Source organism: Oncorhynchus nerka, linkage group LG11 (genome assembly GCF_034236695.1).
Source record: "Oncorhynchus nerka isolate Pitt River linkage group LG11, Oner_Uvic_2.0, whole genome shotgun sequence".
NCBI lineage: Eukaryota > Metazoa > Chordata > Actinopteri > Salmoniformes > Salmonidae > Oncorhynchus > Oncorhynchus nerka.
The window spans coordinates 1488847-1512287 of record NC_088406.1 but is presented as its reverse complement, the minus strand read 5'-3'; the positions used below and the strand labels follow the sequence as shown (position 1 = coordinate 1512287).

At 47.3% G+C, this 23441-nt stretch overlaps 1 protein-coding gene across 1 annotated transcript in view; it reads right to left on the bottom strand.

Moving 5' to 3' along the window:
* The window catches only part of LOC115124438 (contactin-5-like), a 653850-nt gene that overhangs the window by 182583 nt on the left and 447826 nt on the right, over positions 1–23441 (bottom strand). Inside the window, 3 exon segments of the mRNA XM_065024146.1 lie at positions 1362–1491; positions 3085–3221; positions 9233–9414. Of these exon segments, the coding sequence (XP_064880218.1) occupies positions 1362–1491; positions 3085–3221; positions 9233–9414 (449 nt within the window).

Sequence of the window (23441 nt, the reverse complement as noted above, 5' to 3'; positions counted from 1 at the left end):
ACCAAAACATCCTGTCGGAGACCGGAGGAAATCGGCTCCCTTGTTTCGGTTTGACCAAGAAACAAAGCCGAAGCAAATGACAAGACTCTAGACATCGTGTGGAAGCTGTAGGTACTGCAACCTCGACCTCATTTAATCTGGGTCACCTTTAACAATTCTTGGAAGTGGCGCATGGATATTTTTTTCCATTTTCAGTGATCAGATTTTCCTGCACTTTTCGATGAAACGCACGTTCTGTTATAGTCACAGCCGTGATTTAACCAGTTTTTGAAACGTCTGAGTGTTTTCTATCTACACATACTAATCATATGCATATACTATATTCCTGGCATGAATAGCAGGGCGCTGAAATGTTGCGCGATTTTTAACAAAAAGCTGCGAAAATTCGCAGCTTCCCTAAGAGGTTTAACAAAAGGCTAAGGTGTGTTTCACTATATTTCACTTGTGATTTCATGAATATGAATATTTTCTAGTAATAATTTTTGTCCGTTGCGTTATGCTAATTAGTGTCAGTTGATGACAATTCTCCCAGATCCGGGATGGGTAGTTCCAACATAATGACAAACACACCATAACAGACCTTCCCTTTAACATAATGACAAACACACCAGAACAGAACTTTCCTTTAACATAATGACAAACACACCAGAACAGACCTTCCTTTAACATAATGACAAACACACCAGAACAGACCTTCCCTTTAACATAATGACAAACACACCAGAACAGACCTTCCCTTTAACATAATGACAAACACACCAGAACAGACCTTCCCTTTAACATAATGACAAACACACCAGAACAGACCTTCCCTTTAACATAATGACAAACACACCAGAACAGACCTTCCCTTTAACATAATGACAAACACACCAGAACAGACCTTCCTTTAACATAATGACAAACACACCAGACCTTCCCTTTAACATAATGACAAACAGGTTGTTTACAGTTGAGAACATTGGGTTTTCCCTGATGTTATTTACAGTTGAGAACATTGGGTTTCCCCTGAGGTTGTTTACAGTTGAGAACATTGGGTTTCCCCTGAGGTTATTTACAGTTGAGAACATTGGGTTTCCCCTGAGGTTATTTACAGTTGAGAACATTGGGTTTCCCCTGAGGTTATTTACAGTTGAGAACATTGGGTTTCCCCTGAGGTTATTTACAGTTGAGAACATTGGGTTTCCCCTGAGTCTATTTGCATTTGAGAACATTGCGTTTTCCCTGTGGTTATTTACAGTTGAGAACATTGGGGTTTTTGGGGGGGTGATTTGGAATGAGTATCAAGGACTAAATACATGTACACAGTGTCGGAATGAAAACAACAACAACAACAATAACAGGTGAAAACAACAGCATACCTAAGATCTTGAGTTCTGCGCTGCAGTAGATGGCTCCGTATTTGTTCTCAGCGACACACTGGTACATCCCAGAGTCAGCCTGTTGGACCTTCTGGATAATGAGCTCTCCATTCACCATCTCCACCCTGCTCTGAAACACAACATACTCCATTCACCATCTCCACCCATAGGGAAATCCATACAGTCACAGGTAAGAGGCAGTGTTGTATCATGAATACAGGTAAGAGGCAGTGCTGTATCATGAATACAGGTAAGAGGCAGTGCTGTATCATGAATACAGGTAAGAGGCAGTGCTGTATCATGAATACAGGTAAGAGGCAGTGCTGTATCATGAATACAGTCACAGGTAAGAGGCAGTGCTGTATCATGAATAGAGTCACAGGTAAGAGGCAGTGCTGTATCATGAATACAGGTAAGAGGCAGTGCTGTATCATGAATACAGGTAAGAGGCAGTGCTGTATCATGAATACAGTCACAGGTAAGAGGCAGTGCTGTATCATGAATAAAGTCACAGGTAAGAGGCAGTGCTGTATCATGAATAGAGTCACAGGTAAGAGGCAGTGCTGTATCATGAATAGAGTCACAGGTAAGAGGCAGTGCTGTATCATGAATAGAGTCACAGGTAAGAGGCAGTGCTGTATCATGAATAGAGTCACAGGTAAGAGGCAGTGCTGTATCATGAATACAGTCACAGATAAGAGGCAGTGCTGTATCATGAATACAGGTAAGAGGCAGTGCTGTATCATGAATAGAGTCACAGGTAAGAGGCAGTGCTGTATCATGAATACAGGTAAGAGGCAGTGCTGTATCATGAATACAGGTAAGAGGCAGTGCTGTATCATGAATACAGGTAAGAGGCAGTGCTGTATCATGAATAGAGTCACAGATAAGAGGCAGTGCTGTATCATGAATACAGGTAAGAGGCAGTGCTGTATCATGAATACAGGTAAGAGGCAGTGCTGTATCATGAATAGAGTCACAGATAAGAGGCAGTGCTGTATCATGAATACAGTCACAGGTAAGAGGCAGAATGACATACCTTATTATTTGACTGTTTCAATGTCTCTGCTGTGTATTCTAGAACTGGGTATTGCCTAAATAATTGCTGTGCATCTTGTAACTTCCTGCCTGTGTGTTCTTCTCTGTGTGTGAGTACCTGTGGTGTGAGTACCTGTGGTGTGAGTACCTGTGGTATGTGTGGTTCCCTGAGTGTGAGTACCTGTGGTATGAGTACCTGTGTGTGAGTACCTGTGGTGTGAGTACCTGTGGTGTGTGTGGTTCCCGGTGTGTGAGTAGCTGGGGTGTGAGTACCTGTGGTGTGAGTACCTGTGTCTGAGTACCTGTGGTGTGAGTACCTGTGTGTGACTACCTGTGGTGTGAGTACCTGTGGTGTGTGTGGTTCCCGGTGTGTGAGTAGCTGTGGTGTGAGTACCTGTGGTGTGAGTACCTGTGGTGTGAGTACCTGTGGTGTGTGTGGTTCCCTGAGTGTGAGTACCTGTGGTATGAGTACCTGTGGTGTGAGTACCTGTGGTGTGAGTACCTGTGTCTGAGTACCTGTGGTGTGAGTACCTGTGTGTGAGTACCTGTGGTGTGAGTAGCTGTGGTGTGTGTGGTTCCCGGTGTGTGAGTAGATGTGGTGTGAGTACCTGGTTGTGAGTACCTGTGGTGTGTGTGGTTCCCGGTGTGTGAGTACCTGTGGTGTGAGTACCTGTGGTGTGAGTACCTGTGGTGTGAGCGGCTCTCCATTGCGGAGCCAGCGGTAGGTGGGTCTAGGCTTCCCTGTGGCCTTGCACTCCCAGTGCAGCTGATCTCCACTGTCCAACTGGCTGTCGTTTATCATGCTGATCCACTGGGGGAAGGCTGGGGAGGAGAGAACAGATGAACATCCTTATAGAGTATGGTGTGTTTGAGCTGGATAACACAACAGTATTATAGAGGATGATGTTATTCCCTCCAGTGTTTCAGTTTGTTAGTTAGAGACCTCCCCCTTAGATATTCACTCCTGTGTTATCTATCTATCTATCACACACACACACACACACACACACTTTCCACAGCCTTGGGACGACATGCTTCCTGGGCACCTATATTCCCTGGCTACTCATCCCATGCACACACACACACACTCGCTCTCTGACACTTCCTGGGCACCTATATTCCCTGGCTACTCATCCCATGCACACACACACTCACTCACACACTCGCTCTCTGACACTTCCTGGGCACCTATATTCCCTGGCTACTCATCCCACGCGCACACACACACACACACACACACACACACACACACACACACACACACACACACACACACACACGCTCTCTGACACTTCCTGTGCACCTATAGTCCCTGGCTACTCAACCCACACACACACACACACACACACACACACACACACACGCTCTCTGACACTTCCTGTGCACCTATAGTCCCTGGCTACTCATCCCACACACACACACACACACACACACACACACACACACACACACACACACACACACACACACACACACACACACACACACACACACACACACACTCTCGCTCTCTGACACTTCCTGTGCACCTATAGTCCCTGGCTACTCATCCCACACACACACTCGCTCCCTGACACTTCCTGTGCACCTATAGTCCCTGGCTACTCTCAGTGGGAGCCTCGTTGGTAGCAGGCTGCATGTCATTTTCACAGGTCAGCATGTTGTGTGAACCTTTATTGTGAGCAGAGACCTTCCTGACCATAATCATCCAATCAAAACACAGATAAAAGGTCATATCACCCTGAAAAAACATCCACTCCAAACCACAGATAAAAGGCCATATCACCCTGAAAAAACATCCACTCCAAACCACAGATAAAAGGCCATATCACCCTGAAAAAACATCCAGTCAAACCACGGATAAAAGGCCATATCACCCTGAAAAAACATCCAGTCAAACCACGGATAAAAGGCCATATCACCCTGAAAAAACATCCAGTCAAACCACAGATAAAAGGCCATATCACCCTGAAAAAACATCCAGTCAAACCACGGATAAAAGGCCATATCACCCTGAAAAAACATCCACTCCAAACCACAGATAAAAGGCCATATCACCCTGAAAAAACATCCAGTCAAACCACGGATAAAAGGCCATATCACCCTGAAAAAACATCCACTCCAAACCACAGATAAAAAGCCACATCACCCTGAAAAAACATCCAGCCAAACCACGGATAAAAAGCCATATCACCCTGAATAAACATCCAGTCAAACCACGGATAAAAAGCCATATCACTCTGAATAAACATCCAATCAAACAACACAACAAGTGACTTTACATTCATTAAATTCAATCTCTTTAACAGGATGATACCAGTCCGACACAGAAAGATGTTTGTCTTCATTCAATCAGGTGGGTGTTTGGTCTAGTCTTCATTCCATCAGGTGGGTGTTTGGTCTAGTCTTCATTCCATCAGGTGGGTGTTTGGTCTAGTCTTCATTCCATCAGGTGGGTGTTTGGTCTTGTCTTCATTCCATCAGGTGGGTGTTTGGTCTAGTCTTCATTCCATCAGGTGGGTGTTTGGTCTTGTCTTCATTCAATTAGGTGGGTGTTTGGTCTTGTCTTCATTCAATCAGGTGGGTGTTTGGTCTTGTCTTCATTCCATCAGGTGGGTGTTTGGTCTTGTCTTCATTCCATCAGGTGGGTGTTTGGTCTTGTCTTCATTCCATCAGGTGGGTGTTTGGTCTTGTCTTTATTCAAACAGGTGGGTGTTTGGTCTTGTCTTCATTCCATCAGGTAGGTGTTTGGTCTTGTCTTCATTCCATCAGGTGGGTGTTTGGTCTTGTCTTCATTCAATCAGGTGGGTGTTTGGTCTTGTCTTCATTCCATCAGGTGGGTGTTTGGTCTTGTCTTTATTCAAACAGGTGGGTGTTTGGTCTTGTCTTCATTCCATCAGGTGGGTGTTTGGTCTTGTCTTCATTCCATCAGGTGGGTGTTTGGTCTTGTCTTCAATTCATCAGTTGGGTGTTTGGTCTTGTCTTCATTCCATCAGGTGGGTGTTTGGTCTTGTCTTCATTCCATCAGGTGGGTGTTTGGTCTTGTCTTCATTCCATCAGGTCGGTGTTTGGTCTTGTCTTCATTCCATCAGGTGGGTGTTTGGTCTAGTCTTCATTCCATCAGGTGGGTGTTTGGTCTTGTCTTCATTCCATCAGGTGGGTGTTTGGTCTTGTCTTCATTCCATCAGGTCGGTGTTTGGTCTAGTCTTCATTCCATCAGGTCGGTGTTTGGTCTAGTCTTCATTCCATCAGGTCGGTGTTTGGTCTTGTCTTCATTCAATCAGGTGGGTGTTTGGTCTTGTCTTCATTCAATCAGGTGGGTGTTTGGTCTTGTCTTCTCTCCATCAGGTGGGTGTTTGGTCTTGTCTTCATTCAATCAGGTGGGTGTTTGGTCTTGTCTTTATTCAATCAGGTGGGTGTTTGGTCTTGTCTTCATTCAATCAGGTGGGTGTTTGGTCTTGTCTTCTCTCCATCAGGTGGGTGTTTGGTCTTGTCTTCATTCCATCAGGTGGGTGTTTGGTCTTGTCTTCATTCAATCAGGTGGGTGTTTGGTCTGGTCTTCATTCAATCAGGTGGGTGTTTGGTCTGGTCTTCATTCCATCAGGTGGGTGTTTGGTCTGGTCTTCATTCCATCAGGTGGGTGTTTGGTCTGGTCTTCATTCCATCAGGTGGGTGTTTGGTCTGGTCTTCATTCCATCAGGTGGGTGTTTGGTCTTGTCTTCATTCCATCAGGTGGGTGTTTGGTCTCATCTTCATTCAATCAGGTGGGTGTTTGGTCTGGTCTTCAATCAGGTGGGTGTTTGGTCTGGTCTTCAATCAGGTGGGTGTTTGGTCTTGTCTTCATTCCATCAGGTGGGTGTTTGGTCTTGTCTTTATTCCATCAGGTGGGTGTTTGGTCTTGTCTTTATTCCACCAGGTGGGTGTTTGGTCTTGTCTTCATTCAATCAGGTCGGTGTTTGGTCTTGTCTTCATTCAATCAGGTGGGTGTTTGGTCTTGTCTTCATTCCATCAGGTGGGTGTTTGGTCTTGTCTTCATTCCATCAGGTGGGTGTTTGGTCTTGTCTTCATTCCATCAGGTGGGTGTTTGGTCTTGTCTTCATTCCATCAGGTGGGTGTTTGGTCTTGTCTTCATTCAATCAGGTGGGTGTTTGGTCTTGTCTTCAATCCATCAGGTGGGTGTTTGGTCTCGTCTTCATTCAATCAGGTGGGTGTTTGGTCTTGTCTTCATTCCATCAGGTGGGTGTTTGGTCTTGTCTTCATTCAATCAGGTGGGTGTTTGGTCTTGTCTTCATTCAATCAGGTGGGTGTTTGGTCTTGTCTTCATTCCATCAGGTGGGGGTTTGGTCTTGTCTTTATTCAATCAGGTGGGTGTTTGGTCTTGTCTTTATTCAATTAGGTGGGTGTTTGGTCTCATCTTCATTCAATCAGGTGGGTGTTTGGTCTTGTCTTCTCTCCATCAGGTGGGTGTTTGGTCTTGTCTTCATTCAATCAGGTGGGTGTTTGGTCTTGTCTTTATTCAATCAGGTGGGTGTTTGGTCTTGTCTTCATTCAATCAGGTGGGTGTTTGGTCTTGTCTTCTCTCCATCAGGTGGGTGTTTGGTCTTGTCTTCATTCCATCAGGTGGGTGTTTGGTCTTGTCTTCATTCAATCAGGTGGGTGTTTGGTCTGGTCTTCATTCAATCAGGTGGGTGTTTGGTCTGGTCTTCATTCCATCAGGTGGGTGTTTGGTCTGGTCTTCATTCCATCAGGTGGGTGTTTGGTCTGGTCTTCATTCCATCAGGTGGGTGTTTGGTCTGGTCTTCATTCCATCAGGTGGGTGTTTGGTCTTGTCTTCATTCCATCAGGTGGGTGTTTGGTCTCATCTTCATTCAATCAGGTGGGTGTTTGGTCTGGTCTTCAATCAGGTGGGTGTTTGGTCTGGTCTTCAATCAGGTGGGTGTTTGGTCTTGTCTTCATTCCATCAGGTGGGTGTTTGGTCTTGTCTTTATTCCATCAGGTGGGTGTTTGGTCTTGTCTTTATTCCACCAGGTGGGTGTTTGGTCTTGTCTTCATTCAATCAGGTCATTCAATCAGGTGGGTGTTTGGTCTTGTCTTCATTCCATCAGGTGGGTGTTTGGTCTTGTCTTCATTCCATCAGGTGGGTGTTTGGTCTTGTCTTCATTCCATCAGGTGGGTGTTTGGTCTTGTCTTCATTCCATCAGGTGGGTGTTTGGTCTTGTCTTCATTCAATCAGGTGGGTGTTTGGTCTTGTCTTCAATCCATCAGGTGGGTGTTTGGTCTCATTCAATCAGGTGGGTGTTTGGTCTTGTCTTCATTCCATCAGGTGGGTGTTTGGTCTTGTCTTCATTCAATCAGGTGGGTGTTTGGTCTTGTCTTCATTCAATCAGGTGGGTGTTTGGTCTTGTCTTCATTCCATCAGGTGGGGGTTTGGTCTTGTCTTTATTCAATCAGGTGGGTGTTTGGTCTTGTCTTTATTCAATTAGGTGGGTGTTTGGTCTCATCTTCATTCAATCAGGTGGGTGTTTGGTCTGGTCTTCAATCAGGTGGGTGTTTGGTCTGGTCTTCAATCAGGTGGGTGTTTGGTCTTGTCTTCATTCCATCAGGTGGGTGTTTGGTCTTGTCTTTATTCCATCAGGTGGGTGTTTGGTCTTGTCTTTATTCCATCAGGTGGGTGTTTGGTCTTGTCTTCATTCAATCAGGTCGGTGTTTGGTCTTGTCTTCATTCAATCAGGTGGGTGTTTGGTCTTGTCTTCATTCCATCAGGTGGGTGTTTGGTCTTGTCTTCATTCCATCAGGTGGGTGTTTGGTCTTGTCTTCATTCCATCAGGTGGGTGTTTGGTCTTGTCTTCATTCAATCAGGTGGGTGTTTGGTCTTGTCTTCAATCCATCAGGTGGGTGTTTGGTCTCGTCTTCATTCAATCAGGTGGGTGTTTGGTCTTGTCTTCATTCAATCAGGTGGGTGTTTGGTCTTGTCTTCATTCAATCAGGTGGGTGTTTGGTCTTGTCTTCATTCCATCAGGTGGGGGTTTGGTCTTGTCTTTATTCAATCAGGTGGGTGTTTGGTCTTGTCTTTATTCAATTAGGTGGGTGTTTGGTTGGCAGTATTACCTAGCCATTATACAAGTGGCTAAATAATATGAAAAACTACAAATGTACCTGTATGTGCATCTGCATAGTAATACAATGAAACAAATCATCTTTGAACAATTAGTTATTTATGACGTAAACATAAACAGCAACAAAAACTGAACAGGGAGAGAAGAACAGGAAGTTGACACTTTTCAGTAAGACTACATGACGGATGATAATCCATTCGACTTCCTCTCCCAAACCTAATCACTGTAAAACATGTCGCAGACTATGGGTATTTTTTCCATTGATGACATAATGCCCACTTGATCTCAATCAGTTACATTCTCCTCCAGATAAGAGCAGACAGGACTGGGTTGATAGATATTCTACAGTAGGTATCAGGGAACAGTCAGGACTGGGTTGACAGATATTCTACAGTAGGTATCAGGGAGAACACAGGACTGGGTTGATAGATATTCTACAGTAGGTATCAGGGAGAACACAGGACTGGGTTGATAGATATTCTACAGTAGGTATCAGGGACAGGACCAGAAGATGAATAGCAGACTGGTTTAGAGAATGGGCACAACACTAATCAGTCTTCATAACCGCCAAACACACTAGAATCCTAGTAGTATCAGTCAAGTCCAAACCAGAACAAACTGCCCAATAAAACAATGAAACAAAAGTGCAGCAGTCTTTACCAATACCATATTAACACCAGAACAATGTGACTCCAGTCCAACCATCACATAACTTACTGTAGACCTGGATGTGCCCCTTGAAAGCTGTTCCTCCCCTGGGGTTCTCTGCTTTACACTCGTAGGTCCCAGAGTCTTCCAGCTGTACATTAGGGATCTCCAGAACAGCCTGGGACTTCCTCAGACGAGCCTTCTTAGGGATGTTACCGTTCATCTTCCTCCATGTGATTGTCGGGACTGGACTAGCAGGAGAGGAGAGGGTTAATATCCTAGGTAACGGGACTAGCAGGAGAGGAGAGGGTTAAAATTCAAGGTGAAATGACTAGCAGGAGAGGAGAGGGTTAATATCCTAGGTAACAGGACTAGCAGGAGAGGGTTAATATCCTAGGTGAAAGGACTAGCAGGAAAGGAGAGGGTTAAAATCTAAGGTGAAAGGACTAGCAGGAGAGGAGAGGGTTAAAATCTAAGGTGAAAGGACTAGCAGGAGAGGAGAGGGTTAAAATCTAAGGTGAAAGGACTAGCAGGAGAGGAGAGGGTTAAAATCCTAATACATCTGTACAATTAATAGTCAGAATAGGAAATACGAGTTGAAAGAAATTGTGGATAGAAGGACTGTAGAGTGGATAGTGTACAGGATTATATAGGGGACTGTAGAGTGGACAGTGTACAGGATTATATAGGAGACTGGAGAGTGGATATTTGACAGGATTATATAGGGGACTGTAGAGTGGACAGTATACAGGATTATATAGGAGACTGGAGAGTGGATATTTGACAGGATTATATAGGGGACTGGAGAGTGGACCGTTGACAGGATTATATAGGGGACTGGAGAGTGGATATTTGACAGGATTATATAGGGGACTGGAGAGTGGACCGTTGACAGGATTATATAGGAGACTGGAGAGTGGATATTTGACAGGATTATATAGGAGACTGGAGAGTGGATATTTGACACTTCCCACACTGCCCCTACTCGGATGGTATCGCGCCGTCCCAACCTTCGCTCTCTCTCCCCCGCTACTCTCTCCTCTTCCATCCTATCATCTCTTCCCTCTGCTCAAACCTTCTCCAACCTATCTCCTGATTCTGCCTCCTCAACCCTCCTCTCCTCCCTTTCTGCATCCTTTGACTCTCTATGTCCCCTATCCTCCAGGCCGGCTCGGTCCTCCCCTCCCGCTCCGTGGCTCGACGACTCATTGCGAGCTCACAGAACAGGGCTCCGGGCAGCCGAGCGGAAATGGAGGAAAACTCGCCTCCCTGCGGACCTGGCATCCTTTCACTCCCTCCTCTCTACATTTTCCTCTTCTGTCGCTGCTGCTAAAGCCACTTTCTACCACTCTAAATTCCAAGCATCTGCCTCTAACCCTAGGAAGCTCTTTGCCACCTTCTCCTCCCTCCTGAATCCCCCTCCCCTCCCCCTCCTCCCTCTCTGCAGATGACTTCGTCAACCATTTTGAAAAGAAGGTCGACGACATCCGATCCTCGTTTGCTAAGTCAAACGACACCGCTGGTTCTGCTCACACTGCCCTACCCTGTGCTCTGACCTCTTTCTCCCCTCTCTCTCCAGATGAAATCTCGCGTCTTGTGACGGCCGGCCGCCCAACAACCTGCTCGCTTGACCCTATCCCCTCCTCTCTTCTCCAGACCATTTCCGGAGACCTTCTCCCTTACCTCACCTCGCTCATCAACTCATCCCTGACCGCTGGCTATGTCCCTTCCGTCTTCAAGAGAGTGAGAGTTGCACCCCTTCTGAAAAAACCTACACTCGATCCCTCCGATGTCAACAACTACAGACCAGTATCCCTTCTTTCTTTTCTCTCCAAAACCCTTGAACGTGCCGTCCTTGGCCAGCTCTCCCGCTATCTCTCTCAGAATGACCTTCTTGATCCAAATCAGTCAGGTTTCAAGACTAGTCATTCAACTGAGACTGCTCTTCTCTGTATCACGGAGGCGCTCCGCACTGCTAAAGCTAACTCTCTCTCCTCTGCTCTCATCCTTCTAGACCTATCGGCTGCCTTCGATACTGTGAACCATCAGATCCTCCTCTCCACCCTCTCCGAGTTGGGCATCTCCGGCGCGGCCCACGCTGGATTGCGTCCTACCTGACAGGTCGCTCCTACCAGGTGGCATGGCGAGAATCCGTCTCCTCACCACGTGCTCTCACCACTGGTGTCCCCCAGGGCTCTGTTCTAGGCCCTCTCCTATTCTCGCTATACACCAAGTCACTTGGCTCTGTCATAACCTCACATGGTCTCTCCTATCATTGCTATGCAGACGACACACAATTAATCTTCTCCTTTCCCCCTTCTGATGACCAGGTGGCGAATCGCATCTCTGCATGTCTGGCAGACATATCAGTGTGGATGACGGATCACCACCTCAAGCTGAACCTCGGCAAGACGGAGCTGCTCTTCCTCCCGGGGAAGGACTGCCCGTTCCATGATCTCGCCATCACGGTTGACAACTCCACTGTGTCCTCCTCCCAGAGCGCTAAGAACCTTGGCGTGATCCTGGACAACACCCTGTCGTTCTCAACTAACATCAAGGCGGTGGCCCGTTCCTGTAGGTTCATGCTCTACAACATCCGCAGAGTACGACCCTGCCTCACACAGGAAGCGGCGCAGGTCCTAATCCAGGCACTTGTCATCTCCCGTCTGGATTACTGCAACTCGCTGTTGGCTGGGCTCCCTGCCTGTGCCATTAAACCCCTACAACTCATCCAGAACGCCGCAGCCCGTCTGGTGTTCAACCTTCCCAAGTTCTCTCACGTCACCCCGCTCCTCCGCTCTCTCCACTGGCTTCCAGTTGAAGCTCGCATCCGCTACAAGACCATGGTGCTTGCCTACGGAGCTGTGAGGGGAACGGCACCTCAGTACCTCCAGGCTCTGATCAGGCCGTACACCCAAACAAGGGCACTGCGTTCATCCACCTCTGGCCTGCTCGCCTCCCTACCACTGAGGAAGTACAGTTCCCGCTCAGCCCAGTCAAAACTGTTCGCTGCTCTGGCCCCCCAATGGAACAAACTCCCTCACGACGCCAGGACAGCGGAGTCAATCACCACCTTCCGGAGACACCTGAAACCCCACCTCTTTAAGGAATACCTAGGATAGGATAAAGTAATCCTTCTCACCCCCCTTAAAAGATTTAGATGCACTATTGTAAAGTGGCTGCTCCACTGGATGTCATAAGGTGAATGCACCAATTTGTAAGTCGCTCTGGATAAGAGCGTCTGCTAAATGACTTAAATGTAAATGTAAATATAGGACACTGGAGAGTGGATAGTTGACAGGATTATATAGGAAACTGGAGAGTGGATAGTTGACAGGATTATATAGGAGACTGGAGAGTGGATAGTTGACAGGATTATATAGGAGACTGGAGAGTGGATAGTTGACAGGATTATATAGGAGACTGGAGAGTGGATAGTTGACAGGATTATATAGGGGACTGGAGAGTGGATATTTGACAGGATTATATAGGAGACTGGAGAGTGGATAGTTGACAGGATTATATAGGAGACTGGAGAGTGGATAGTTGACAGGATTATATAGGGGACTGGAGAGTGGATAGTTGACAGGATTATATAGGAGACTGGAGAGTGGATAGTTGACAGGATTATATAGGGGACTGGAGAGTGGATATTTGACAGGATTATATAGGAGACTGGAGAGTGGATAGTTGACAGGATTATATAGGAGACTGGAGAGTGGATAGTTGACGGGATTATATAGGAGACTGGAGAGTGGATATTTGACAGGATTATATAGGAGACTGGAGAGTGGATATTTGACAGGATTATATAGGAGACTGGAGAGTGGATAGTTGACAGGATTATATAGGGGACTGGAGAGTGGATAGTTGACAGGATTATATAGGAGACTGGAGAGTGGATAGTTGACAGGATATATAGGAGACTGGATAGAGGATAGGTGACAGGATTATATAGGAGACTGGAGAGTGGACAGTTGACAGGATTATATAGGAGACTGGATAGAGGATAGTTGACAGGATTATATAGGAGACTGGAGAGTGGACAGTTGACAGGATTATATAGGAGACTGGATAGAGGATAGTTGACAGGATTATATAGGAGACTGGAGAGTGGACAGTTGACAGGATTATATAGGAGACTGGATAGAGGATAGTTGACAGGATTATATAGGAGACTGGAGAGTGGATATTTGACAGGATAGGAGACTGGAGAGTGGATATTTCACAGGATTATATAGGAGACTGGAGAGTGGATATTTCACAGGATTATATAGGGGACTGGAGAGTGGATATTTCACAGGATTATATAGGAGACTGGAGAGTGGGTATTTCACAGGATTATATAGGGGACTGGAGAGTGGATATTTGACAGGATTATATAGGGGACTGGAGAGTGGATATTTGACAGGATTATATAGGGGACTGGAGAGTGGATATTTGACAGGATTATATAGGGGACTGGAGAGTGGATATTTGACAGGATTATTTAGGGGACTGGAGAGTGGACAGTTGACAGGATTATATAGGAGACTGGAGAGTGGATAGTTGACAGGATTATATAGGGGACTGGAGAGTGGATAGTTGACAGGATTATATAGGGGACTGGAGAGTGGATAGTTGACAGGATTATATAGGGGACTGGAGAGTGGATATTTGACAGGATTATATAAGGGACTGGAGAGTGGATATTTGACAGGATTATATAGGGGACTGGAGAGTGGATATTTGACAGGATTATATAGGAGACTGGAGAGTGGATATTTGACAGGATTATATAGGAGACTGGAGAGTGGATATTTGACAGGATTATATAGGAGACTGGAGAGTGGATAGTTGACATGATTACATAGGAGACTGGATAGAGGATAGTTGACAGGATTATATAAGAGAATGGAGATTGGATACATGTTAGGTAGGATACTGGATAGTAAGGCTAAATTGCACGCATCCTTACAATATAAACTGATACATAATACATGTGTGTTTTGCATCCATACACTAACACCTTGTGGTGTACATACTTCCCAGTGTGAATACTATGGTGTTGCTTTCAAAGAAAATAGATAATGGGTTAGAAGCTGTCCAATAGAAGAAAAGCAAACAGGCTAATATTGATCTTAAATCAATATGTTCTTTTAATGTGATCTTTATTATCAATATTTCTTCTTTCCCAATATTCTCTTCCCCTTTACATATGCATCTTGTCACTAAGTATTATTGTAAAAAAACACTTGAAACCTCCATGGTTCATCTCTTGAACTGAAATGTTATAGTCCAGGGTGAACTGAGATGTTATAGTCCAGGGTGAACTGAGATGTTATAGTCCAGGGGGAACTGAGATGTTATAGTCCAGGGTGAACGGAGATGTTATAGTCCAGGGTGAACTGAAATGTTATAGTCCAGGGTGAACTGAGATGTTATAGTCCAGGGTGAACTGAGATGTTATAGTCCAGGGTGAACTGAGATGTTATAGTCCAGGGTATCTATGCTATGTATAGTCCAAGGTGAACTGAGATGTCATAGTCCAGGGTGAACTGAGATGTTATAGTCCAGGGTGAACTGAGATGTTATAGTCCAGGGTGAACTGAGATGTTATAGTCCAGGGTGAACTGAGATGTTATAGTCCAGGGGGAACTGAGATGTTATAGTCCAGGGTGAACTGAGATGTTATAGTCCAGGGTGAACTGAGATGTTATAGTTCAGGGTGAACTGAGATGTTATAGTCCAGGGTGAACTGAGATGTTATAGTCCAGGGTGAACTGAGATGTTATAGTCCAGGGTGAACTGAGATGTCATAGTCCGGGGTGAACTGAGATGTCATAGTCCAGGGTGAACTGCAATGTTATAGTCCAGGGTGAACTGAGATGTTATAGTCCAGGGTATCTCTGATATGTATAGTCCAGGGTGAACTGAGATGTTATAGTCCAGGGTGAACTGAGATGTTATAGTCCAGGGTGAACTGAGATGTTATAGTCCAGGGTATCTATGATATGTATAGTCCAGGGTGAACTGAGATGTTATAGTCCAGGGTGAACTGAGATGTTATAGTCCAGGGTGAACTGAGGTGTTATAGTCCAGGGTATCTATGATATGTTTAGTCCAGGGTGAACTGAGATGTTATAGTCCAGGGTGAACTGAGATGTTATAGTCCAGGGTGAACTGAGATGTTATAGTCAAGGGTGAACTGAGATGTTATAGTGCAGGGTGTACTGCGATGTTATATTCCAGGGTGAACTGAGATGTTATAGTCCAGGGTGAACTGAGATGTTATAGTCCAGGGGGAACTGAGATGTTATAGTCCAGGGGGAACTGAGATGTTATAGTCCAGGGGGAACTGAGATGTTATAGTCCAGGGTGAACTGAGATGTTATAGTCCAGAGTGAACTGAGATGTTATAGTCCAGGGTATCTATGATATGTTTAGTCCAGGGTGAACTGAGATGTTATAGTCCAGGGTGAACTCAGATGTTATAGTCCAGGGTGAACTGAGATGTCATTGTCCAGGGTATCTCTGAGTCTCTCTCTACCCAAACGACCTGCAGCTGAGAACCATGTCTGTGACTACATGATGTATTCAGATCAGGTTACCAGCCCAACTAATCATCATGATTTCTCTGATTAGTGTGTGTGTGTGTGGCTGTTCATCATCTGTTTGTTGATGCTCCTCTATGCCCTTGTGACTGCTCTGCTCTCTCCATGATAGACGGGTTGAACATGTAGCAGGAGAACGTCATACTATACTATATTACTATATGAAGCTGTGTATGACAGCTCTCAGAGAGATGGAACTGTGACAGACAGGGAAACCGCCGGTGCTCCCCTCCATCATCCATCACTCGGCCCATTCATCATCCATCATCAATCACTCGGCCCATCCATCATCTATCATCCATCACTCGGCCCATCCACCATCCATCACTCGGCCCATCCATCATCCACCATCCATCACTCGGCCCATCCATCATCCATCACTCGGCCCGTCCATCATCCATCATCCATCACTCGGCCCATCCATCATCCATCACTCGGCCCATCCATCATCCATCACTCGGCCCATTCATCATCCATCATCCATCACTCGGCCCATCCATCATCCATCACTCGGCCCATCCATCATCCATCACTCGGCCCATCCATCATCCATCACTCGGCCCATCCATCATCCATCCTCAATCACTAGGCCCATCCACCATCCATCATCCATCACTCGGCTCATCCACCATCCATCATCCATCACTAGGCCCATCCACCATCCATCATCCATCACTCGGCCCATCCACCATCCATCATCCATCACTCGACCCATACATCATCCATCACTCGGCCCATCCACCATCCATCATCCATCACTCGGCCCATCCACCATCCATCATCCATCTCTCGTCCCAGATGTTACATCACTTGTAGAATGTTCATCTGTTCAAAATTCACAAGGACATTTTTATATGTGGAGTGAAGTGATGTCTGATTACTGTCTGCTCTAATGGAGTGTAGTGATGTCTGATTACTGTCTGCTCTAATGGAGTGTAGTGATGTCTGATTACTGTCTGCTCTAATGGAGTGTAGTGATGTCTGATTACTGTCTGCTCTAATGGAGTGTAGTGATGTCTGATTACTGTCTGCTCTAATGGAGTGTAGTGATGTCTGACCACTGTCTGCTCTAATGGAGTGAAGTGATGTCTGATTACTGTCTGCTCTAATGGAGTGAAGTGATGTCTGACCACTGTCTGCTCTAATGGAGTGTAGTGATGTCTGATTACTGTCTGCTCTAATGGAGTGTAGTGATGTCTGACCACTGTCTGCTCTAATAGAGTGTAGTGATGTCTGATTACTGTCTGCTCTAATGGAGTGTAGTGATGTCTGACCACTGTCTGCTCTAATGGAGTGTAGTGATGTCTGATTACTGTCTGCTCTAATGGAGTGTAGTGATGTCTGATTACTGTCTGCTCTAATGGAGTGTAGTGATGTCTGATTACTGTCTGCTCTAATGGAGTGTAGTGATGTCTGACCACTGTCTGCTCTAATGGAGTGTAGTGATGTCTGATTACTGTCTGCTCTAATGGAGTGTAGTGATGTCTGACCACTGTCTGCTCTAATGGAGTGTAGTGATGTCTGACCACTGTCTGCTCTAATGGAGTGTAGTGATGTCTGATTACTGTCTGCTCTAATGGAGTGTAGTGATGTCTGACCACTGTCTGCTCTAATGGAGTGAACTGATGTCTGATTACTGTCTGCTCTAATGGAGTGATGTCTGTCCACTGTCTGCTCTAATGGAGTGTAGTGATGTCTGATTACTGTCTGCTCTAATGGAGTGATGTCTGTTCACTGTCTGCTCTAATGGAGTGAAGTGATGTCTGTAACCCTTACAGTGTGTAGTGGTTGTCAAACATTATGATTGTACCACTAAGGGAGGTCAATGTCAGTGTGCTCAAGGGGACAACATGATTGGATTATAGAATTGAAACAGCTTGGAACAAGTCCTTATTTTTGATGTAATGTCTCCAGTATCAATACGTCTAGCTTCCAGACATGACATAAGGGTTACAAACATGACATAAGGGGTACATACATTAAAAAGGGGGTACAGACATGACATAAGGGTTACATACATTAAAAAAGAGGTGCAGACATGACATAAGGGTTACATACATTAAAAAGAGGTGCAGGCATTACATAATGTTTACAAACATGACATAAGGGGTACAGACATGACATAAGGGGTACATACATGTCTACTCTACATGTCCATACACCAAGGTATGTTCAGAGAATGTTCTAGTGCTGGAAGCTAGACGTATTGATATTGGAGATATTACATCAGAAATAAGGACTTGTTCCAAGCTGCTTCAATTCTATAATCCAATCTCATGTTGTCCCCTTGAGCACACTGACATTGACCTCCCTTAGTGGTACAATCATAATGTTTGAGTAAGCACGCAGTCATGGGAGGAGATGGGAGAGTAAGCACGCAGTCATGGGAGGAGATGGGAGAGTAAGCACGCAGTCAGAGGAGATGGGAGAGTAAGCACGCAGTCATGGGAGGAGATGGGAGAGTAAGCACGCAGTCAGAGGAGATGGGAGAGTAAGCACGCAGTCACGGGAGGAGATGGGAGAGTAAGCACGCAGTCATGGGAGGAGATGGGAGAGTAAGCATGCAGTCAGGGGAGGAGATGGGAGAGTAAGCACGCAGTCATGGGAGGAGATGGGAGAGTAAGCATGCAGTCATGGGAGGAGATGGGAGAGTAAGCACGCAGTCACGGGAGGAGCTGGGAGAGTAAGGATGTAGTCAGAGGAGATGGGAGAGTAAGCACGCAGTCACGGGAGGAGATGGGAGAGTAAGGATGTAGTCAGAGGAGGAGATGGGAGAGTAAGGATGTAGTCAGAGTAGATGGGAGAGTAAGGATGTAGTCAGAGGAGATGGGAGAATAAGGATGTAGTCAGATGAGATGGGAGAGTAAGGATGTAGTCAGATGAGATGGTAGAATAAGGATGTAGTCAGAGGAGATGGGAGAGTAAGGATGTAGTCAGAGGAGATGGGAGAGTAAGGATGCAGTCAGAGGAGATGGGAGAGTAAGGATGTAGTCAGAGGAGATGGGAGAGTAAGGATGTAGTCAGAGGAGGAGATGGGAGAGTAAGGATGTAGTCAGAGGAGGAGATGGGAGAGTAAGGATGTAGTCAGAGGAGATGGGAGAGTAAGGATGTAGTCAGAGGAGGAGATGGGAGAGTAAGGATGTAGTCAGAGGAGGAGATGGGAGAGTAAGGATGTAGTCAGAGGAGATGGGAGAGTAAGGATGTAGTCAGAGGAGGAGATGGGAGAGTAAGGATGCAGTCAGAGGAGGAGATGGGAGAGTAAGGATGTAGTCAGAGGAGGAGATGGGAGAGTAAGGATGTAGTCAGAGGAGGAGATGGGAGAGTAAGGATGTAGTCAGAGGAGGAGATGGGAGAATAAGGATGTAGTCAGATGAGATGGTAGAATAAGGATGTAGTCAGAGGAGATGGGAGAATAAGGATGTAGTCAGATGAGATGGGAGAATAAGGATGTAGTCAGATGGGATGGGAGAGTAAGGATGTAATCAGAGGAGGAGATGGGAGAGTAAGGATGCAGTCAGAGGAGATGGGAGAGTAAGGATGTAGTCAGAGGAGGAGATGGGAGAGTAAGGATGTAGTCAGAGGAGATGGGAGAGTAAGGATGAGGTCAGAGGAGATGGGAGAGTAAGGAGATATTACATCAGAAATAAGGACTTGTTCCAAGCTGCTTCAATTCTATAATCCAATCTCTTGTTGTCCCCTTGAGCACACTGACATTGACCTCCCTTAGTGGTTGAATCATAATGTTTGAGTAAGCACGCAGTCATGGGAGGAGATGGGAGAGTAAGCACACAGTCATGGGAGGAGATGGGAGAGTAAGCACGCAGTCATGGGAGGAGATTGTCACGCCTTGGTCATTGTATTTTGTGTTTTTGTTATATGTTTGGGTAGGCCAGGGTGTGACATGGGTTTATATGTTGTTTTCGTATTGGGGTTTGGAATGTTTGGGATCGCGGCTGATTAGGGGTGTGGTTTAGGCTTGGCTGCCTGAGGCGATTCCCAATCAGTCAGGTGATTCTCGTTGTCTCTGATTGGGAACCGTATTTAGGTAGCCTGAGTTCGCTTTGTATTTCGTGGGTGATTGTTCCTGTCTTTGTGTATTCACCAGATAGGCTGTAATAAGTTTCACGTTCCGTTTGTTGTTTAGTATTCACAGTTATTTCATGTATCGTTCCGTTTTCTTTCATTAAAGAAACATGAGTAACCACCACGCTGCATTTCGGTCCGACTCTCTTTCCACAACAGACGAACGCCGTTACAGAATCACCCACCACACACGGACCGAGTGGCGTGGTTACAGGCAGCAACAGCAGGAGCAGCGAAGGGAGAACGTTTATGGACAGCAATGGCATGGAGTATACGACGTGGGAAGAAATCGACAGGTGGGCGGCCGACCCAGAGAGAGTGCAGGAGCCCGCCTGGGATTCCCTGCAGCAATGCGAAGAGAGTTATAGACGAATGGAGTCGAAAAGGAGAACACGGCGACGCAGAGAGAGAGTGGCTGAGTCAGGAGTCAGACCTGAGCCTACTCTTCCTGTTAATTGTGAGGAGCAGCAATATAAGGACTTCTGGTCTTGGGAGAGGATACTAGACGGTAAAGGACCCTGGGCGCAGCCGGGAGAATATCGCCGTCCCAAGGAAGAAATAGAAGCGGCTAAAGCGGAGAGGCGCTGGTATGAGGAGGCAGCACGGCGACGCGGTTGGAAGCCTGAAAAGCAGCCCAAAAAAATGATTGGGGGGGGCTAGAAGGGAGTATGGTTATGCCAGGTAGGAGACCTGCGCAAACTCCCTGTGCTCACCGTTGGGTTAGAGAGACCGGGCAGACACCGTGTTACGCTATGGAGCGCACGGTGTTTCCAGTGCGGGTGCAGAGCCAGGTGCGGCACATACCAGCCCTTCCTATTGGCCGGGCTAGAGTGGGCATCGAGCCAGGTAAGCTTGGGCAGGCTCGGTGCTCAAGAGCTCCAGTGCGCCTGCATGGTCCGGTCTATCCAGAGCCACCTCCACACACCAGTCCTCCGGTAGCAGCTCCCCGCACCAGGTTTCCTGTGCGTGTCCTCGATCCTGTACCACCAGTTCCAGCACCACGCACCAGGCCTTCAGTGCGCCTCGCCTGTTCAACACAGCCAGAGCCTTCCTTCCCTCCTACGCTGTCGGAGTCTCCCGCCTGTTTTGCGCAGCCAGAGCCTTTCTCCTCTCCTGCGCTGCCGGAGTCTCCCGTCTGCCCAGCACCGCCAGTCTGCCCAGCGCCGCCAGTGCTGCCAGTCTGCCCAGCGCCGCCAGTGCTGCCAGTCTGCCCAGCGCCGCCAGTGCTCCCAGTCTGCCCAGCGCCGCCAGTGCTCCCAGTCTGCCCAGCGCCGCCAGTACTCCCAGTCTGCCCAGCGTCGCCAGTCTGCCCAGCGTCGCCAGTCTGCCCAGCGTCGCCAGTCTGCCCAGAGTCGCCAGTCTGCCCAGCGTCGCCAGTCTACCCAGCGCCGCCAGTCTGCCAGGATCCGCCAGAAGTGCCAGTCAGCCAGGATCTGCCAGTCTGCAGAGAGCTGTCAGCCTGCATGGAGCAGTCAGAGCTGTCAGTCTGCATGAAGCAGCCAGAGATGTCTGTCTGCATGAAGCAGCCAGAGCTATCAGTCTGTAAGAAGCAGCCAGAGCTGTCAGTCTGCATAGAGCAGCTAGATCTGCCAGTCAGCCATGATCTTCCAGATCTGCCAGACAACCAGTCTCTTCCAGATCTGCCAGACAACCAGTCTCTTCCAGATCTGCCAGACAACCAGTCTCTTCCAGATCTGCCAGACAACCAGTCTCTTCCAGATCTGCCAGCCAACCAGTCTCTTCCAGATCTGCCAGCCAACCAGTCTCTTCCAGATCTGCCAGCCAACCAGTCTCTTCCAGATCTGCCAGACAACCAGTCTCTTCCAGATCTGCCAGACAACCAGAATCTTCCAGTTCCGCCAGCCAGCCAGGATTTACCGGAGCCTACTACCTGCCTGAGCTTCCTCTCAGTACTGGGCTTCCTCTCAGTACTGGGCTTCCTCTCAGTCCCGGGCTTCCCCTCAGTCCCGGGCTTCCCCTCAGTCCCGGGCTTCCCCTCAGTTCCGGGCTGCCTCTCAGTCCCGAGCTGCCCCTCAGTCCCGAGCTGCCTCTGTCCCGAGCTGCCCCTCTGTCCCGAGCTGCCCCTCAGTCCCGAGCTGCCCCTCAGTCCCGAGCTGCCCCTCTGTCCTGAGCTGCCCCTCAGTCCCGAGATGCCCCTCAGTCACGAGCTGCTCCTCAGTTATGTGGGGATCTGGGTGAGGACTATTAGGCCATGGTCGGCGGAGAGGGTGGATTATCCCAGGACGCGAAGGGGAGGAACAAGGACATTAATGGAGTGGGGTCCACGTCCCGAGCCGGAGCCGCCACCATGGACAGACGCCCACCCGGACCCTCCCTATGGTTTTGAGATGCGTCCGGGAGTCCGCACCTTAGGGAGGGGGTTCTGTCACGCCTTGGTCATTGTATTTTGTGTTTTTGTTATATGTTTGGGTAGGCCAGGGTGTGACATGGGTTTATATGTTGTTTTCGTATTGGGGTTTGGAATGTTTGGGATCGCGGCTGATTAGGGGTGTGGTATAGGCTTGGCTGCCTGAGGCGATGGGAGAGTAAGGATGTAGTCAGAGGAGATGGGAGAGTAAGGATGTAGTCAGATGAGATGGGAGAGTAAGGATGTAGTCAGAGGAGATGGGAGAGTAAGGATGTAGTCAGAGGAGGAGATGGGAGAGTAAGGATGTAGTCAGAGGAGATGGGAGAGTAAGGATGTAGTCAGAGGAGATGGGAGAGTAAGGATGTAGTCAGAGGAGATGGGAGAGTAAGGATGTAGTCAGAGGAGGAGATGGGAGAGTAAGGATGTAGTCAGAGGAGATGGGAGAGTAAGGATGTAGTCAGAGGAGATGGGAGAGTAAGGATGTAGTCAGAGGAGATGGGAGAGTAAGGAAGTAGTCAGAGGAGATGAGAGAGTAAGGATGTAGTCAGAGGAGATGGGAGAGTAAGGATGTAGTCAGAGGAGATGGGAGAATAAGGATGAGGTCAGAGGAGGAGATGGGAGAGTAAGGATGTAGTCAGAGGAGGAGATGGGAGAGTAAGGATGCAGTCAGAGGAGATGGGAGAGTAAGGATGCAGTCAGAGGAGGAGATGGGAGAGTAAGGGTGTAGTCAGAGGAGATGGGAGAGTAAGGATGAGGTCAGAGGAGGAGATGGGAGAGTAAGGATGTAGTCAGAGGAGATGGGAGTGTAAGGATGTAGTCAGAGGAGATGGGAGAGTAAGGATGTAGTCAGAGGAGATGGGAGAGTAAGGATGAGGTCAGAGGAGGAGATGGGAGAGTAAGGATGTAGTCAGAGGAGATGGGAGTGTAAGGATGTAGTCAGAGGAGATGGGAGTGTAAGGATGTAGTCAGAGGAGATGGGAGAGTAAGGATGCAGTCAGAGGAGATGGGAGAGTAAGGATGAGGTCAGAGGAGGAGATGGGAGTGTAAGGATGTAGTCAGAGGAGATGGGAGAGTAAGGATGTAGTCAGAGGAGATGGGAGAGTAAGGATGAGGTCAGAGGAGGAGATGGAAGAGTAAGCATGCAGTCAGCGCAATGTCTATAGGTTTTGGTAACGACTTATTCTAAAGTGGATAATTAACTATAAATGACTGACTCAGATTGCAGCCCCTTGAA